Here is a 17,491-nt window from a genome sequence, read left to right on the forward strand (position 1 = left end):
GATCCTCAGGACAAAATAAGGGTCTAGGTGCAGAGGCTTGCCCAGCCTCTCCAAGAGACAGCACACGCCAGACCAGGGGCTCGCCGCTGTGGTGCTCAGTAGAATCACTCGGGGAGCTTTCTAAATACTCCTTTTTGAAAACAGGTGTATTAAAAAGCTCCCCACGTGATTCTAATGTGCGGGCAGGTTGCAATCCACTCCGTCTACAGGCTCGCTAAGCTAAGTGGGGTCCAGCAGCATGGCCGCCACTTGGGGGCTCCTTAGAAATGCTGAATCCCAGGCCCTGCCCCAGAACTGCAGGACCAGAATCTGCATAACGACACGATCCCCAGGTGGCTCGATGCACATTACAGCTTTTCTAACTGCAGTTTCACGGCTTGGGAAGTACTGGCTGGTCAGTGGATTGCGGACAGCTGTGTGTTTGGGACAGAGGAGGCAATTTGGGAGGACTTCAGGTGTGTGCAGATGGGAAGGAAGATTCTGTGACATCCGTCAGAAAGGTGGACATGCAATCTGTAAAGTCATAGGACGGACGCCAAGTGACAAAGTAGCCACATGAGCTTATCCCAGCCTTGCAGATAGACGTGCGCACTTACCAGCCCGGTCACAGTCTTCGTGAGAAGACTCACGTGCGGAAACCAGCCGTGTCATTTTGATCACTCTGCTCGCTGGCCCATAGCCTTACTTTTCTTTGAATTTTGTTTTCATGTATGTGTTTAAACTGAGCCTACTTTTGGGAGGGAGGGGGCAGGGAGACTGGATCGCGTCAGTGCTGGATAGAAAAGCAGTCAAGGCCTCCAAGCAAGCAGGTGGCAGGAGAGCAAGTTTCTTAATAAAATGAACAACGCGATTTCGCACCAACTTGATACGGGCCCAGCCAGCTCTGCCTGCTCACAATACTGTGGCTTATTTCAGGGAAGCTGTTGAAAGTTTCTTGGAGTGCAGAATTTGGGCAGAGATGGAGGAGGGAAAAAAAGAGAAAAGTAAAATGTAGAGGCAGCAAATGAAAATAGGGTCCCAGAGCTCTGGGTTCCCCCACGTTGGGTACATTTCGCCTGGCCAGGCGTTTCTGGCTGGAACTTTCTGTTCCTTCCTCGGTTTTGACTCCCTTGTCAAGGCGTTTCCAGGCTTTGAGGGGCTCATCCTCCAGCCTTGGGCAAGGAGAAGTGACACCTTCCAGCCCTTCGGCGTGAAGGGACACACTGGAGGCCCAAGGTCAACTTGGCGTCATGTCCCAGGGAACGGAGACAGAATTCGGGGACCAGGGTTTCTGGGTAAACTTCCCGGTTTCTCTACCTGCCTACTTCCTCCCCCGTGACCAGGCTGATGGGCCCATTAGATGCCAGGTGTGCCCTGACCCTGGCCCGATAAGCGTGTCCCTGCATGAGGCATGTGGGTGCCTGGCACGCCGCCGGAGGACTTTCTCCTCATGCTTGGCGGGGGGCCGGGAACAATGTGGAGGGCGGCAAAGGTCAGGGCCAAGTCCTCTGGGTGAGCCACCAGCAGGCTGGGATACCCCAGGCTCCCAGGCCAGGGGGGACGAGCCGTGAGCATCACCTGCCAAGTTCCTAGTTCCTTCTGGGTCCGGCGCTGCAGGAGGTAGCCCAGGACTCGCCAGTGGGCCAGCCCGCCCTCCAGTGGTGCTCAGCCGTAACTGCACCCTCCGGGCCCGTCTGTCCACAACGGAGCAGGAGGCTCCGGCTACGGTGAACTTGCTCTACCCGCTGGCATGAGAGGGTGCTCATCTGTCATTGCAGGCACCTCTCCCCGTCACATGATATCCTACCCTAAAAAGGGAAGGGAACTAGCATGCGACCAGTCTTTACATCTTTGTGCCAGGGTCTTTGCACACCTTGCTTCCCTGACCTCTGCAACAGTCCTGGGGGGCGCGTGTGGGGGTGTCACTAACCCACGCGCAGTTACTGCCCCCAAAGACAGCTCGCAAGGGGTTAAGGCACACTCTGCTCCATGCCTGTCTGACTTCCAGAGCCACGTTAAACCCTCTCGGCCAGAGGTCTGCCAGCTTCCGCAAGGACCAGGGAAGCCACAGAGAGTGGGGTCGGGGTGTGAAGATGGGGGATGGTGGGGAGGGCAGCAAATGGGGGGACATGTGGCCCATCTAAAGGGCACAGTCACATGGCTCCAGCAGATTATTACTCTTGAGTGGGAATGCTGGACTCGCACTGAAAAGAAACCAGGGTCTGGATTTTTATGTAAAACTTCCCAATTTGAAATATTGACAATTAATTTAGAAAAGAGTTTAAATTTTACGCAAGCCAAATATCACCTGTTTTCTAACATCCTGAGCTTCTATGATACTCTCCGTCTGAGCTTCTCTAACACGCTTGTATAGCAGGTGAGGTCTGGGGAGAGGAGGTAACTTGCCCAGGATCATGTGACTATCTAGAGACAGGGTCTGAACTTGAACCCATGTCTCCTGACTCCCTGGCCAGTGCTCCTCTCAGCATACCTGTCTGTTGTCTGCTCTGTTCTCCAGTCCCCCCCGCCCCGGGGCTGGGGGTGAACCACTCCCGACCTCAGTGGGGTAGCAGGAAACATCAGACTCAGGCTAGAAGTGGAAGACCAACATTTATTAATCAAACTTGGCTTAGGCAGTGGTCCCCAAAATTTTTGGCACCAGGGACTGGTGTCATGGAAGACAACTTTTCCACGGACTGGGGATGGGGTGGGGGGGGTGTGGTGCAGAGCTCAGGCAGAGATGCGCGGCCCTTTCCCTAACAGGCCACGGATGGGTGCTGGGCCATGGCCTGGGGGTTGGGGACTGCAGGCTTGGAGTATAGCAGGGCCACCCTTGGTCCTCCTTGGAAGTAACAGGAACACTGAATGGCATGTGGAGCTCGTGGGGCTCACGTGCACCCTGCTGAGGTAGTAGCTGGATCCAGTGGATGTGACTAACTGTCTTAGCAGTGCACACTCCCCCCGTCAGACCCGGCTTTGTCCCTTACACAGGATACACTGGGCCCGTCACTCCCAAGGTCAGGCTGGATCTACCTAGACCTGGGCCCAGAGTCCTTGCAAGCCATTATTTAAGGGGGAGACAGATAATCCAGTTTACAGATGGGAAACGGAGGCTTGAAGCAGGAGGGGACCTTATGGCTGAGTCCCCAGGTTGTTCCCCGGCCCTGGCCCTCGGGCCGCTAGCCGGTCAGTGCTTGGCTACTCTTCCCTCCCAGCTCGGAGCAGAACACTTTCCCCGGCCCAGCCAAGCCGGAGATGCAGTCTATAAATACATATTGGTTTAAAAAGTAATAAATTAGATCTTGAGCCAGCCTGAGGTCAGCCAGCCAGCCACACGTCATGTGACATGGACATTTGTCATGTGTCATATATGGCTCACCAATCATGCCTCCTACCACTTGCAGTGCTGAGACCCAGCTTTTGACCACATGTGCCAAACTGCGTGTTTCAGGTAATGCCATATGTCAAAAGGTCATACTGCTGCGTATAACCTTACGTGTCATGTATTGTCATGGCACCCTCATGGTGCCACGTGTCCCCAACTGGTCACACATGTCACATGGGATGCGGAGTACTCCCTTGGCCAGACCAGGCTCTCGGTCCCCAAAAAGTCCTCCCTGAGGACTGCAGCACGACCAACACGCCCCTCCCTCCTGGGCACCCAGCGGAGGCTCTCCTGATCCCTCTGTCCCGGTGGGTGAAGTTGGCGTCACTTGGCTGGATTCCGAAGGTCTCGAGGGGCCGTCAAGTATTCTGAGGGGCCTTGTCAAAGAAGGCAAAGTCCAGCCGTGGCTCCTGGCTCCGCAGACACTGGGCCACGTCGGCTGGAATGGGGTTATTCCAGAGGCTGCGGGGCAGAGACAGGCACTGAGCACTGGGAGCTGCTCATCCATCCTCTTGTCCCCGCCCCTTGTCCCGTCTACACACTAGGTGACCAGGCCCAGAAAGGGAAGAGCTGTGCCCAGAGGTAGCCAGCAGAGGCAGGTATTAGGCCCGCATGGCTGCCCTGGGGGGACAGTGTCCCCCACACCCACCTCCTGACTTCCCCCATGCAGGAGAGAGCTCTCTTCTTCCCGAGAGCCAGTGATCCCAGCCAGGGCCATGCTTGTATGGCACATTTGTGTAAATAAGGAAAAGGCTCCCCCTTCTTCAAGCTACTTTACTTCCATCTGTCTGAAATTGTCGTAAGGTACTGATTTTGGTAGAACAAGATAGTTTACTACCATCCACTAGAAATCTAATGTGTGTATGATGTGAGTGGTGTCCTTAGGAGGCAATGCCCTTGTACAGTGCACAACCTAAACAACTGTATGTGGTCGCTCTAATTACAGCTACCATTTTAAGTGCTTACTATGTGCCAGGTGTTGGGCTCAGTGTTTATATGCTCATTTAGTCTCACAACAACTCTCTGAGGTAGACACTATCAATATCCTCATTTTATAGATGAGAAAATTGAGGTTCAGAGAGGTTGAGTTTTATAACACAAATTAAGTTATACAATTGGCAATACAAAGCTATATAATTTGCAAATAGCAGAGATGGGATTTGATCCAGGTCTGCTTGCTGTCAAATTCTTGGTGGAGTGGTCTAAATCTCCTTTGATAATCCCCAACCCAGGCCCTGCTTCCTCCTACAGGGAGTCCTCTTAGATTTGAGAGCTGGTGTGGCCTCCCATCGACCATCCCAGCCCCTGTAAGCCTCTTACCGGATGACTTGGATGCCAGACCCCTGGGCCAGCCCTTCAACCAGGAGCCAGGCTCCACGCGCTGTGATCTGATTCTTCTCCAGGCTTTCCGGTGGGCAGCAGGGGAAGGGGAGAGGGAAAGACAGGCATGAGACTCGGTGAGGGGTCTCCCCACACCACCTTCTCAGGGACCCACAGACACAGGGGGCTTGTGGCAGGTGCAGTGTGAAGGCTGAAGCTAGAACCCAGAGTGTGCAACTCAAGGAGGGACTTTCTGGGAGGCAGGGGACTGACCCCGTGGCCTTCTTGCTTTCCCCAAGACTTGGGTCCCCTTCAGCCCTCCCGGCCTCCCTTGCCCCCCTGGATGTGCTCCTCATACTCCACTCTCTTCAGCCGGCCCATCTGCGGCAGAACCCGGGCCAGCTCAGCAGCTGCCTCATCCCCGAGGAGGTTCCAGGACAGCCTGCAGGGGAGGGGTCCCAAGGTCAGCGGCAAGACAGCAGGGAGGTCGAGGGGTGGAGACAGGGCAGTGGGTGGGTCGGGCTGGGGGTCAATGGTGGGGGGATTGCAAGAGAGGCCACCTGATCGGGTGCTGTGCACCCTCCCCTGAAGACGTCAGGGTGCACATGGATCCTTCCTCCCCACTCCCCACCCCCACCCCCACCCCAGTCCTGCGCTAAGGAACCCAGAACAGCCTGGGCGCGGCCGTCCCGAGGGTTCCAGGCTTGGGCTGGCCGTCAGAGCCCGTGGCTCACAGATACTTGTCATGATCCTAACTCCCACCATGCCCGTGCCTCCATCGTGACTTGTGCCACAGCCACGCACCTCCCATATTACTGTGTGTCACGGTTTTTAATTGGCCCTCCCCCGCCTTTTTCTTACTGTAAGAAATTAATCTTAAAAGGAAACATTTACCACTATTACTAATGGAAAACCTGTGCTAACGACCCAAAATAGAGGGTAGTGACAAGGATAAATACAGTGCAAACGACAGTATCAACTTCTATCTGGAACCTACGTCCTTCCTAAGGTGCTGGGTCCGTGGCCTGCCCCTGCTGGTTACAAAGGGGAGAACCACCAGGGTCCGGTGTTAACGATGGGCTAGCACCCACGTGAGACTTTCTCTTGAAGGGTTAGAACCTTTAGGATGCAAACTGAAATCCTGTGATCATTTGTGTCCTGTACTTTGGGAAACAGCATTTTCTTCTATTCCATAGTTCGGGTCCCAGGCTAGTCCTGGAGTCTGGTTTGCCCATGGCGCGGCGCCAAGGGTCCCCAAGTCTTAGGGATGCTGGTTGCTAAGAGGGAGCCGGGCACAGCCAGCAGGCAGTCCAGGGTGGGGGCGCCTGCGGGCTTCAGCCCCTCTCCACACCAACAGAGGTTCACGGGCGGAGGCTTCCTAAGCCAGGCAAGGTGTCTGTCCGGCTGCCTCCCAAAGGGACGGTCAGGGACAAAGCTCCTTTAGAGACCGTCTGTCCCACCTCCCCTCCCAGCTCTCCGCAGATGGGAAACAGGCAGGAGAAGCTAACTGGCAGCTCAAGTGTTCAAAAGTCTTGGAGAAGAGGTCTGAGCAAGAACAACCTTCCCCATTTACAGACGGGAGGACTGGCCAGAGAGGAAGGGAGCAGCTCCAGGCCACACGGCAGGCTGGGCACCCCCCCTGCCCTGCCCCCACCCTGCCAGACACCTGCTTTTCTCAGCTCAGGGCGCTTGCAGTCACTTACAAGATCACTTCCAGGGCCGGGCAGAGCAGGAAGCTGGCAGCAAGGAGCTTGGCCGTCTGGTTGTCAATCTTACAGGAAACCAGGCTGCGGATGCAGAAGGGGATCAGATTGGGGGTGTCTGAGTCCGGGGCACCTCCAGCAGGTCCCCTTCTCCCACCGTCAGAGCAGAAGGGAGCAGAGCGGCCAGGCCCTGGGGCAGAGGCTGGGAGTAGCGCCCCTTTCTTGACCGGCCCCAACACCACCCCTGAGGCTTCTTCCAAGGCCTCCCCAGGTGTCAGGCTCAGCCAGAGAAGGGCTGCTCCCCCCCCCCCCCCCGCCAGCCGCAGGTCCCCAGCCAGCCAGGGGAGGTGACTTACTCCATCTGTCTGAGCAGCGGGAGCCCCTTGCAGAAATGTGGGACCCCCTCGGCCAGGCTGTTCTCTGCCAAGCTGCAGGACAGGGGAGATAGCTGTGAGGGGAACCCTCACACCCTGGCTGGCCTGTCCCCTGGCCCGGCCGGGCAGCCCCACGTACCTGATCTCTTCCAGGTGTGGGCATCCGTCCAGGGCCTGGCCCAGGCTCAGTGCCCCCTCCGGGCCCAGATGGCAGGACGGCAGGCTGGGGAACGGGGAAGGGGTGAGGGGAGCCTGGGGGGCTGGGGTCCTTTCCAGAGCAGCCCCCAGCCCTGTCTCGGGCTGCAGCACCAGATCTCGGACGGTCTCTGGGTGACTGCCACCCTGAGCCCCCTCCCCGTGCACACAGCCTGGGTGGGCAGCATGGGCCTGGCTTTGGGGTCTGAGATCCCAAGTTCAGCGCCCGGCTCCTTCGTGTGTTAGTGAGGTGAGCCGTCCACACCTGCCCTGGCCGCCTTCCCTTGCCCGGAAAACGGAGCACGTAAAACTCCTGGCCCCACGGGGCCGCCGTGAGGCTCAAATGAGGCCACGGACTTAAACTGTGGAGTGCCGAGCACGTGCTGCTTGGTGCTTTCTCCACGGAGCCCTTTGCTGGCATTTCTCATTCGCCCTCAGAGACTGGCTCACGGGGCAGGCTGAGCAGGGATCGTCATATTTCTTTTGCAGATGAGGAAACTGAGGCTCCGAAGGGGCAGGGGTTTGGCCAAGGACGCAGAGGGGTGGTGGCAGAGCCAGGACTAGCTTGGGCCCCTGCTTTCCCTGCTCTGGATGTCAGAGGTCGGGGGGTGCAGGCAGGAGAGGGGCGGCCAGCCCCAGGACCTGCCACAGCTTGCCCTCGGGCAGGGCAGCTCAGCCTTGACGCCCGCTGCTCCCAGGGGACACCCCCCCCGCCCCCGCCAGCCTCGCATGCACTGTGGGCAGGAGCCACTCACTGCAGGACCCTCAGGTGCTGGGGCAGCTCCTGAGCCAGCCCCAGGGCCGTGGGATCCCCCAGGGCATTGCGGCCAAGCCTGGAAGAGGAGAGGAAGGAGCACTGAGCACCGGCCGGCCGCTGGGCCCCCGCGCTGCCCTGTGCCCACTGGGGGAGGGGCAGGGCCAGGTGGGCCTGGGGGGATACAGAGGGCAGACACTTACATCAGCTCCTCCAGGTGCCTGCAAAGAGTGAGCGACTTCGCCAACTGCACTCCCCCGGCGGGGCCGATGTCATTCGCTGAGAGGCTGCGGGACGACACAGCCATCGGTTCCCCTGACGCCCCCTCGGCCCCACCCAGTGCATCTGTGGGGGCTGCCACCCCTGCTGCAGGGGGCTTCAGAGACAACCCCCCACCATGTTCCTTCCCAGCCGGGTGGGGCAGAAAGACCCAGAGAAGAGCAGGGACTGGGTGGCTTTAGGTCCCAGAGTCAGAGCCAGGAGGTCACCCAGCCCCACCGCCTGGACACTGAGGTTGGGGCGGGGGAGATTTTACAACACTGGCCTGAGCCAGGGGCCGGTGTCTCCCAGGACGATGGTGTGACCCCTGCGGGCCCCTCTCAGTAGGGCTGGCCACTCACTCTATCTTCCTGAGCTCAGGCAGTCCCGGCAGGATGGCAGCTAAGTGCTGGGCACCAGCATCTCCAATCTGGTTGTGGCTCAATCTTGGGGAGAGAACAGCTTCCTCAGCCTTGCACCATCTCCCCTTGTCCACACCCCCCCAGGCAGAAGAGGGGCTGAAGTCCCAAGAAGGGCTTCAGCTCACACCGTGAGAACCCCATCACCCCATGTTGGGTGAGGGCTCCTAACTCTTGGCTTTTGTTTAGATGTTCTCCCTGTTGTCTGACCCAAATCCCTCTTGCTGCAGTGGACACTCCTATATCCTATCTTTGGGTCTCCCAAGGTCCTAGGCCTGGGGTTGGTTACACAGAGGGGAAGTGGATGACTAAGAAGTCATGAGTGTGCTCAAGTGGCCTCTTGCGTTGGCCGTCCCTCCCTGCCAAAGTTGTCTTGGGTCTGGGGGAAGGACAGGCAACTCACCCCAGCTCCTCTAAGCTGGTAGCGGTTCTGAGAGCCTCAGAAAGGTGGCAGCAACCGAGATCACCGATGCTGTTCCTGCTCAGTCTGGAAAAGCAGCAAACAGGCCAAGAGGCTTTAGGAGCTTAGAGGTCTTTGCAGGAGCTGTGCTAAGAACTCTACAGTTTGCAAAGCCTTTACACACCAGGAACTCGTGTGCCAGTCACAAAACTTCTGGGGCTGGGGCAGTGGTGAGCAGGGTGGGAAGACTGTCCCCAGTGTCCAGGTGGGAAAACTGAGGCCCAGGGCTGAGCTGTGCACGACAGTGACTCGCAGTGACTTGCAGGCTGGGTGGAGGTGACACCCAGAGCCCCTGGCCTGGGAGCAGTCGCTACAGTTTTTGGCTTTGCCAGGTCTTGCCTCGGCCTCCGCGTCAGGGAACTGCAGGCCAGCCCCACTGAATGCCAAGTTCACTTGGGTTCCACGACTCGGGCAAATCAGTTCTCCGGGGCATATCGGGTTCTCGTTTGTGCAAATGGCAGTCTCCTCCTTAACCAGGTGACTGTCTTTTCTGCGCCTAACCTTGCCCAGCCTCAGTGAGTGGGAAAAACAAAACAAAACAAAACAACAGAGGCAAACGGTCCGTCTTAGCCCCTCACTAAGAACTTATCTGAGGGTTGTTTTTGCTTTCTTTTGTTCTGCAAATTAAATTTTAGTGAACCGCCTTTCCGTAAATTAATTCTGGGTGCAATCGTGCTACGTGATATGGCTTCCCAAACTCTCTAACCTCACTTCCTCCCCACTCTACTCGGCCAGAGGCGGGGAGGGGTGCGTGGTGGTGGGGACTTGGATAAAAATAAAGCACGTTAAAAATAAACCTCACCACTGCTGGGGTTTGTCCTTAGTCACAATGTTTCATATTTTGAAAATCACATTAAAAGCAAGTGTGATGTGTGTTTATCCTAGTGGGCAGAGAGTGAAATCACAGAGGGATTGTATGAACGCCACTAGATCTGAGTCTAGACCGTCACGACTGAAAGTGTGGTCTGTGGCCCCCAGAACTGGTATCACGTGGGAACTTGTTAGAAATGCAGAATCCGGGCCTGGTGGCTCAGGCCTATGGTCCCAGCTACTTGGGAGGCTGAGGCCGGAGGATCCCTTGAGGCCAGGAGTTTGAGGCTACAGTGAGCCACGATCATGCCTGTGAATAGCCACTGCTTTCCAGCCTGGGCAACATAGTGAGACCTCGTTTCAAAAAAATAAAAAATAAAAATAAAAAAAGCAAAATCTTGGCAGAATTCTAGACCTGTGGGATCAGAATTAGCATTTTAACAAGAACCCAGGGTGAATTGTGTACACATAAAGGATTGTTCTAGGATTTGGGCCTAAGCCCTTCAGTTCACTTTTGTAACCAGGAGGAAGCTGGTGGCATTAGAAGGAAGGCAAAAGCAAGGGGCACTGACCTGGGAAGGCATGGGGCTGTGGGGGGGAGGGGGCCGTGGAGGTCCCCAGGGAGGTGTCCCCGGTGCTCCCTGGGCGGTGGTTCCCACAGGGCCAGGCGTGCCCGCCCACTCGTTCCCGTGGGGTCACTGGCTCACTCACCGGAGCCTCTGCAGGAGGGTCATGTGGCTTAGTCCTTGGGTGAGCATGGCCAGGGCGGAGCCGCCCAGCGGCAGATGACTGAGGCTGCAGGAAAGGAGGCCAGATGAAGGTGGCATCACTGGGGTGGGGTCCCAGGTGCAGACTGAGGCCCTGTCCAGTCTGGGGGTCTGAGGCCTCTGTGCTTAGCATGCCCAGGGACCTCAAGAGAGCCACTCACATCCACATGGTATAAAAATTATACAGAACAAACTGCACTGGGAGATTCAAACGCTGTATCTCTGCATGAATTATCGAGGCCAGGCAGAAAGAAGTTCTGTGTTCTGAATCACACTGGACTCAGATTGCTGATCAGTAATAACGGCGATCAGATATTTAGCCAACACACAGGGCTTGGGGCCATCTGGGAAGGTGGGTCTGTTATCATCCCTCTTTTACAGATGAGGAACAGAGGCTCGGAGAGTTAGAGAACTTGCTCAAGGTCACACACAGAAAGTGGCAGCTTCAGCAACAGGACCCAGGGCTGGAGGAGTCCTGGTCCTGGGCTGCAACCATGTGTTACCAGGGGAGCACGCTGCTCAAGGCCCCCTCAGAGCACGAACTGTGTGCCAGGCTCTGTTGAAAGAACTTAACATGCATTATCTCATTTAATCTCACAACAACCCTAGGAGGTAGGGACAGCTCTTATCCCCGGAGATGAGGAGACCAGAGCACAGAGAGGTTAAGGGACTTGCACAAGCTCACACATTGAGAGGTGGAACCAAGGGACAATTAACTGTCCTGGGTGGCCCGGAACTGAAGGGTTATCTGGACGCTGGACTTTTGGTGCTAAAACTGGGACAGCCACAGGCGAACTAGGACAGCGGGTTATTCTGTCAACAGGAGAACCCAGGCAGTGAGGTTTCCACGCAGGGTCCACGCCCTACCTAATCCGTCACAGGCAGACAGCTGGAACCAGCTGGCTGGATTTGAGGGGAATTTCCTGTAGGAGGAGACACTTGGAAATGACAGATCTGAAACTGGAAGAGGCCTCTGGGCACCGAGGAGCCATCCCCTTCCTTCAGACAGACAAGATACCATTATGCTCACTTTGTAGGGAGGGTAAACTGAGGCAGCAAGAGCTAAGGAGCAGGAAGAGGTACCTGGGAAATCAGAAGAAAAGGCAAGGCCCCCACCAGACCGGGAGTGCTTCGGGGGTACGGATCTATCTGTCCTGTCCTCCACGGTACCACCGGCAACTCGCCCTGGACCAGGCGCCCAGGTCAATACGTATTTGTTGAATGTATGAATGAGCCAATGAGTGACCCCACTGGGCCTCCAAGCACCCAAATAAAAGTTTCCAAATGGCTAAGCAGAGGTGCAGGCACATGGAGGGCTCAGGCAAAAACCCAGATTGGTGGGAGGACAGCAGGGCCCCGTGGTCAAAGTTCAACCCCACCCCTCCCCCCACCTGACCCTCTCCCAGGACAAGCAAACAGGGCCAAAGTGGAAGAATTTTATTGCTAAGAGGCAAAAAGTCAAAAGGCTCTGGAGAAAAATTCACAAACTTTTCGTTCACAGTTGTCCCAGGGGGTGTCATCTCCGGGGGATTTCATGTTCATTGTCAACATATTTCTACAATGACGGAACTTTTTATAGCCAGTGTGTATTTTTGGTCATCAGAAAAACTTAGAGATTAGAAGCAGAAAACATCCTGTTCAATTTTCTATCTAGGTACTGTTTAAAAAGGAACCTCTGCAGGATGGGAACCTGTCTTTTAGACTGAGGCTGTTTCAGGCATTTCTAAGAATTTGGTGCCTTCAAATTACAGGGGAGAGTAAGAGTTGCCAGTTACTAAGGAAACAACTGTAGACAAATGGCAGTGGACATCTTTGGGTTCCTTCTGCCCAGAGTTTACTTCCCCTTCTTCTGTTAGTAGCACCCTGAAATACCACCCCTAAGTCCAGATGATGGGGTGGGCACGTGACCCATGCAAGTCCGGTGGGACTCGATCTAGGGCCTTCTGTGGCATACACAGGGAGAATGGTGCTTCCTCTCCAATGAGCAGGTAGAAAGTAGGCCTGCAGCTGCAGGGACAGCCTGCCTGGTAAAGACGCCACGGTGGACAGAGAAGGCACGAGCGAGTGAGAAACCTGACGAATATATGACCCCTGGATCCAGCCATGCCTGAAGTCAGCTGCCTTGCAATTTTCCATGACATAAGCCAATACATTTCTGTCTTGGATTGGTTTGAGTTATGCATTCTGTTTCCTGTGACCAAGCCTCTTGACGGTGCTCAGAGCCCAGTGAGGAAATAACAGTTCTTGGGAGGACATAAAGCTCAGCTGGGTCCATCCAGAGACTTGATAGTTTGTGTTCACAAGAGATGCATAGACGCCTAGGCATGCTCCCCGCTGCCCCCACCACATCAACCACCACCGCCACTCACTCACCCGCCTTCCCCATTAACCACCTCCACTCACTCACTTCCCCTTCCCCATTAACCACCTCCACTCACTCACTCCCCTTCCCCATCAACCACCTCCACTCACTCACTTCCCCTTCCCCATCAACCACCTCCACTCACTCACTTCCCCTTCCCCATTAACCACCTCCACTCACCCCCTTCCCCACGAACCACGACCACCACTCACTCACTCCCCTTCCCCATCAACCACCACTCACTCACCCCAGTTCCCCATCAACCACCACCACTCACCCCCTTCCCCATTAACCACCACCACCACTTACTCGAGCGTCTTCAGACTGCGCTTCCCCTCGAGGGCCTGCAGCAGCGCCTTGGTGCCCTCCTCGAAGAACTGATTGTTAGACAAGCTGGGGGGACCAAGCGTGGGGTGAGGGTTAGATGAGTCTGCTCGGGCCCTGGAGCTGAGCTGTGAAAGTCCCTCCCCCACCTCCCCAGTGCCCGGGATGCTGCCGCCGGGTCTGCAGCTCCTACTTGCGGTCCAGCCGCCCCGGGGCATCATGCCCCGCCCCAGGGGTCAGGCTCTGGAGTCCCACAGGTGGGGTTGAGACCAAGGACACAGTGCTCAGCCATTCCTGGGCAACACCCGGAACTGCTGGCCTTCGTCGGGGAGAGAGGTCACCCGCTGAGCCCCCACTGTCCACTGCACCTAAGGCCCGGCTGTCTTCTCCCCCCCCCCCTGCCCTCAGCTGGGCCGTCCCTTCCCAGACCCTTCCGCCCTGCGACTCACTCCAGCTCCTCCAGGTGGTGGCAGCGGCTCAGACCCGAGGCCAGGTGGGTGAGGCCCTTGGTGTTCACACAGCTGGAGGTCAGCCTGGGGGGGTCAAAGGGCAACAGGTCAGGCAGAAGTCCTGGGTCTTCAGAGCTCTGAATGCTCGTGGCAGAGGGCAAGGGTGTGGGGCAGGATGTGGTTCCCGGGGACAGTGGGTGAGGGCCTTCCCTGCATAAATCTCTTCCACCGTGGACTCATGAAGCCAAGACAGAGCTTGCAGGCAAGAGCGTGGGCTAGCTGAGTATTCCCTAAACCACAGTCATTCAGGTAGCAACTTCACAACTTATGCCGTATCTTAGTATCATTGTAAAGTCTAGCTCGCTACTGTGTATACCACAAGCTCTGCATCCTTAAAGAAGTACTGGAGAGACCTGTGAGTCCCAGAGAGTTTCTTCTTGAGGTAATCAGTTGGATTGAAAGAAAACTGAAGGGCCAGGCGAGGTGGCTCACTCCTGTAATCCTGGCACTCTGGGAGGCCGAGGAGGGAGGATCGCTTGAGCTCAGGAGTTGGAGACCAGCCTGAGCAAGAGCGAGACCCAGTCTCTATCAAAAATAGAAAAAATTAGCTGGGCGTGGCCGCAGGCACCTGTAGTCCCAGCTACCCAGGAGGCTGAGGCAGGAGGATCGCTTGAGCCCAGGAGTTTGAGGTTGCTGTGAGCTATGATGCCACTGCACTCTAGCTGGGGTGACGGAGTGAGACTCTGTCTCAGAAAAAAAGAAGAAAGAAAACTGAAAGTTGGGAAAACTCCCTTCTGCCACCATCATGCTGACAGTTGATTCAGGTGAGAATTATGGATGGATGCTAGAACTTGTGGGTGAAAGTTGGGGGAAGAACAGGGTACTTCCGTAGTCGAAGTATCTCCCCACACCATACATATTCGTTACAAAGGGAAGAGCAGTAACTTTGCAAGTGAAGGAGCCTGGCAGCTACCACCTTTACAGGCGATCACAGTTAACATGACCAGCAAGAGGACACAGAGACAGCATGTGCCCCTGCTGCGAGGTGCTGAGAACACAGTGTCGCTTGTGTGACATTCCTGCCCCAAATGCAGGTGCCACATCTAAGCACTAGGAAACATCAGCAAGCCCAGGTTGAAGGAAATTTTGTAAAACAACTGGCCCGTACATGTCCGAGACAACGGCGTGCAGGACAAAGAAGGGCTGAGGAAGCGTTCCAGGCTGAAGGAGACTAAAGACGGATGGCGCTAAATGCGGTGTGTGATCCTGGAGTAGACCCAAGACTGGGAACAAAGTGCAATAAACATTATTGCGACAACTGGTAAAACTGGAGTATAAACTGTGGTTTAGATCCCAGTAGTGTATCACTGTTAAATATCCTGAGTTTTATAATTTGACTGGGTTATGGAAGAGAATGTCCTTATTTTTAGGAAATTCACTAAAATATTAAGGGGCAAAGGGGCATGATGATGCAACTTAACCTTTAAATGGTTCAGAAACGGAGAGGAGAGAGGGGAGGGGGGAAGAAGGAGGGAGGGAGGAAACGAGCAAATGTGAAAAATATTGACAAAGGGTGAATTTGGGCAAATGGTACATAGAAGTTCTTCTCAGTCTTCTTGTAGCTTTTTTATTAGTTGGCAATTATTAAAACAAAGAAAGAGCATTGAAAAGGGAATAACTTTCTTGCCATGTGGCTCAGTGTTACTAAGTCATGTCTGTCACTGTGCACCCCTATCATCACCTCAGGGCGACCTGTGGTTCTTGTCCACAGGGTGGGACACAGGGTCCTCTGAGCCCGGGCGGGGGGCTAAGGGGCCGTGTCGGGGCGGGGCGGGGCTGCAGGGGGCAGCGTACCGGAATTTCTTCAGCTCAGAGAGGGACAGCAGGAGGCTTCGCAGCAGCAGGACGCTGGCATCATCGTCATCACAGAGGCTGACCTGGGACAAGCTGAAAGGGACCAAGTACATTCCAGAAAATTTCAGACTGGACACAGCTCAGGGGTTGTCACATACAGATGGGGCAGCCAAGGGTGGGGAAAGGACCCCCCCCAAGAGCTCCTCGTTGCCACCCTGGGCTCTCCCCTCACTGGCCAAACGTGATTCTCTCCCGCACAGGGAAATGCCAATGCCAGGGTCACACGTGGCCTGGAGTGGGGGCTGGGGTCAACCCGGGAACTCAGGGTCCCAGGTGTTTCCGGGCGCTGACCTGAGCTGCCGCAGCCTGGCACACGTCTCCGTCAGCTGCCTGGCAAGAAGGCTGTGGTGGGTCCCAAGGTCACAGTGAGCCAACCTGGAGGGAGACAGGGAGGGGGCCAGTTTCTGAACACCTGCTCCGGCATGGGCAATTCAGTCCCTGCCTGCAGGCAGCTTATGGTGTAGGGGAAAATAAATGCTGATCAAAGTCCCGTCATTTGCTATTCAATTATGAGATGTCCCAGGAAGGACGGGGTCCCAATGGGGCAGCCGGTATGGCTGTGCAGGCTGTTCACTGCACAAGGGCACCCAGCCAAGGAGGTGAGCTGGGGCTGAGATCATGCTCTATTCCCCAGGATGTATACCTGGAGGGCTGCATTTGCTCAAAAGAGGTGGCAATTTAATTTCCCAAACTGTGCTGTATGGATGAGGGGTACTCTGTCCAGGCATCTGTGAGACAGGAGCATCTAAGTCATGGGGTTTAGGGGGCCTCCCTGAGGTGGTGGCGTTTAAGCTGAGACCTGGAGGATGAGGATGAGTTAGCCAGGTGAAGAAGGAGGAAGAGGGTGGGTGAGAAGAGAACATTCTGGGCAGAGGGAACACCCTGTGCAAAGGTCCTGAGGTCAAAGACAGCAAGGCGGTGTTCAGGGAACTAAAAGCCAGTGGGGATGAGAGGAGCTGAGAACAGGGGTGGGGCGGGGCTGGAATGCAGACTGAGTGGCTGGGCCACACCTCACAGGTCAAGCAAAGACTTTGGACATCAAAGGCCTGGGCATGAGGAATACAGGCGAGAAGCAGCCACGCCCCTCCCAAGGCCGACTGCTCCCGAAGCCCCAGGCGCTGGTCCCACCTGAGGGCTACAGCCTCCGGGTTCTCTTCCTGGTGAGGAAATCCCAGCTGGACGCAGAGCTGCTGCTGGGTCCCGGAGATGCTGAGGAGGGAGGGGCAGCCGGCGTGAGGCCCCAGGTGGCTGTCCCTGGCACCGGGGCCACCTGGCCTCTGACTCCCAGACCCTTGGCCTGGGTCCCCTCCTGCCCTCCAGGGACCAGCTTAGGATGGCAGAGCAGTTGCTTCCCTGAGTCACATACACTCAAAGTGGTGCCTTTGCAACAACTGTAAGTTAGTAAGTCGAGGAGGCTTTTCAGAACACGACAAAAAGCCACCAGAGAGGTCCAAGGAGAGCACCAAGGTTTCCGGAGGGACGGGATCAAGGCCACAGGGTGGTGGAAGAGGTGGGGGTGTGTCTGGAGGCTGGATTTGCACCCTGAGTTCTGCCTTTACTTGAGTGTTATGTTAATGGGGGTGGTTACGGGGAGAGGGCTCAGGGGAATGTTAAAGGCCCCCAAGTATCTCCTTGGTCACTCCCGGAGGAGAGGAAGCAGCAGGTGACAGCGTCTTTACCTGCTCTCATGAGGGGTGTGATTACGCCCCTTGCTTAGAGCAGCAGGGGGTCCAGGACAGAGTGGCTGAGCTGGGATCTGAACTAGGGGAGTGGGATGCCGAAGCCTTTGCTCTTAGCTACTCCACGTCATCCTGTCATCTCTGGTCGCAGAGCCATGAAGTGTGTTACTGCATCCAGGGGCCACTTCCCAGCAACCAGTGTTGGGCTCCCGGCCACGGCTGCCTGGACCCAGCAGCCCTTCATCTCGACCCTGGGGAAGCTTTGCTCTGACACTGCGGCTTGACTACCGCGCAGGTCCTAGCAAACGTGTAGCACCACAAGTATGCCCCAGGAACTCC

The 17,491-nt window shown here is 56.0% G+C and overlaps 1 protein-coding gene across 7 annotated transcripts in view; it reads right to left on the reverse strand.

The window, feature by feature from the left end:
* Positions 1-2,713: 2,713 nt before the first annotated feature.
* NLRC5 (NLR family CARD domain containing 5) overlaps positions 2,714-17,491 on the reverse strand; it is a 66,971-nt gene continuing 52,193 nt past the window's right edge. For 6 of the 7 annotated variants that reach the window (XM_045533668.1, XM_045533672.1, XM_045533669.1 and 3 more), the window contains 16 exons: positions 16,602-16,682; positions 15,765-15,848; positions 15,414-15,506; positions 13,560-13,643; positions 13,096-13,179; positions 10,369-10,452; positions 8,791-8,874; positions 8,331-8,414; positions 7,914-7,997; positions 7,712-7,789; positions 6,901-6,984; positions 6,744-6,815; positions 6,388-6,471; positions 5,043-5,126; positions 4,685-4,768; positions 2,714-3,826 (listed from right to left, as the gene is read on the reverse strand). In XM_045533668.1, the coding sequence (XP_045389624.1) occupies positions 3,724-3,826; positions 4,685-4,768; positions 5,043-5,126; positions 6,388-6,471; positions 6,744-6,815; positions 6,901-6,984; positions 7,712-7,789; positions 7,914-7,997; positions 8,331-8,414; positions 8,791-8,874; positions 10,369-10,452; positions 13,096-13,179; positions 13,560-13,643; positions 15,414-15,506; positions 15,765-15,848; positions 16,602-16,682 (1,351 nt within the window). In that variant the 3' untranslated portion in view covers positions 2,714-3,723. Of the gene's footprint in view, positions 3,827-4,684; positions 4,769-5,042; positions 5,127-6,387; positions 6,472-6,743; positions 6,816-6,900; positions 6,985-7,711; positions 7,790-7,913; positions 7,998-8,330; positions 8,415-8,790; positions 8,875-10,368; positions 10,453-13,095; positions 13,180-13,559; positions 13,644-15,413; positions 15,507-15,764; positions 15,849-16,596; positions 16,683-17,491 lie in introns of those variants that run through there. The other variant, XM_045533673.1, reaches the window with a different exon arrangement.

The sequence above is a fragment of the Lemur catta genome, chromosome 20 (assembly GCF_020740605.2).
Source record: "Lemur catta isolate mLemCat1 chromosome 20, mLemCat1.pri, whole genome shotgun sequence".
Taxonomy (NCBI): domain Eukaryota; kingdom Metazoa; phylum Chordata; class Mammalia; order Primates; family Lemuridae; genus Lemur; species Lemur catta.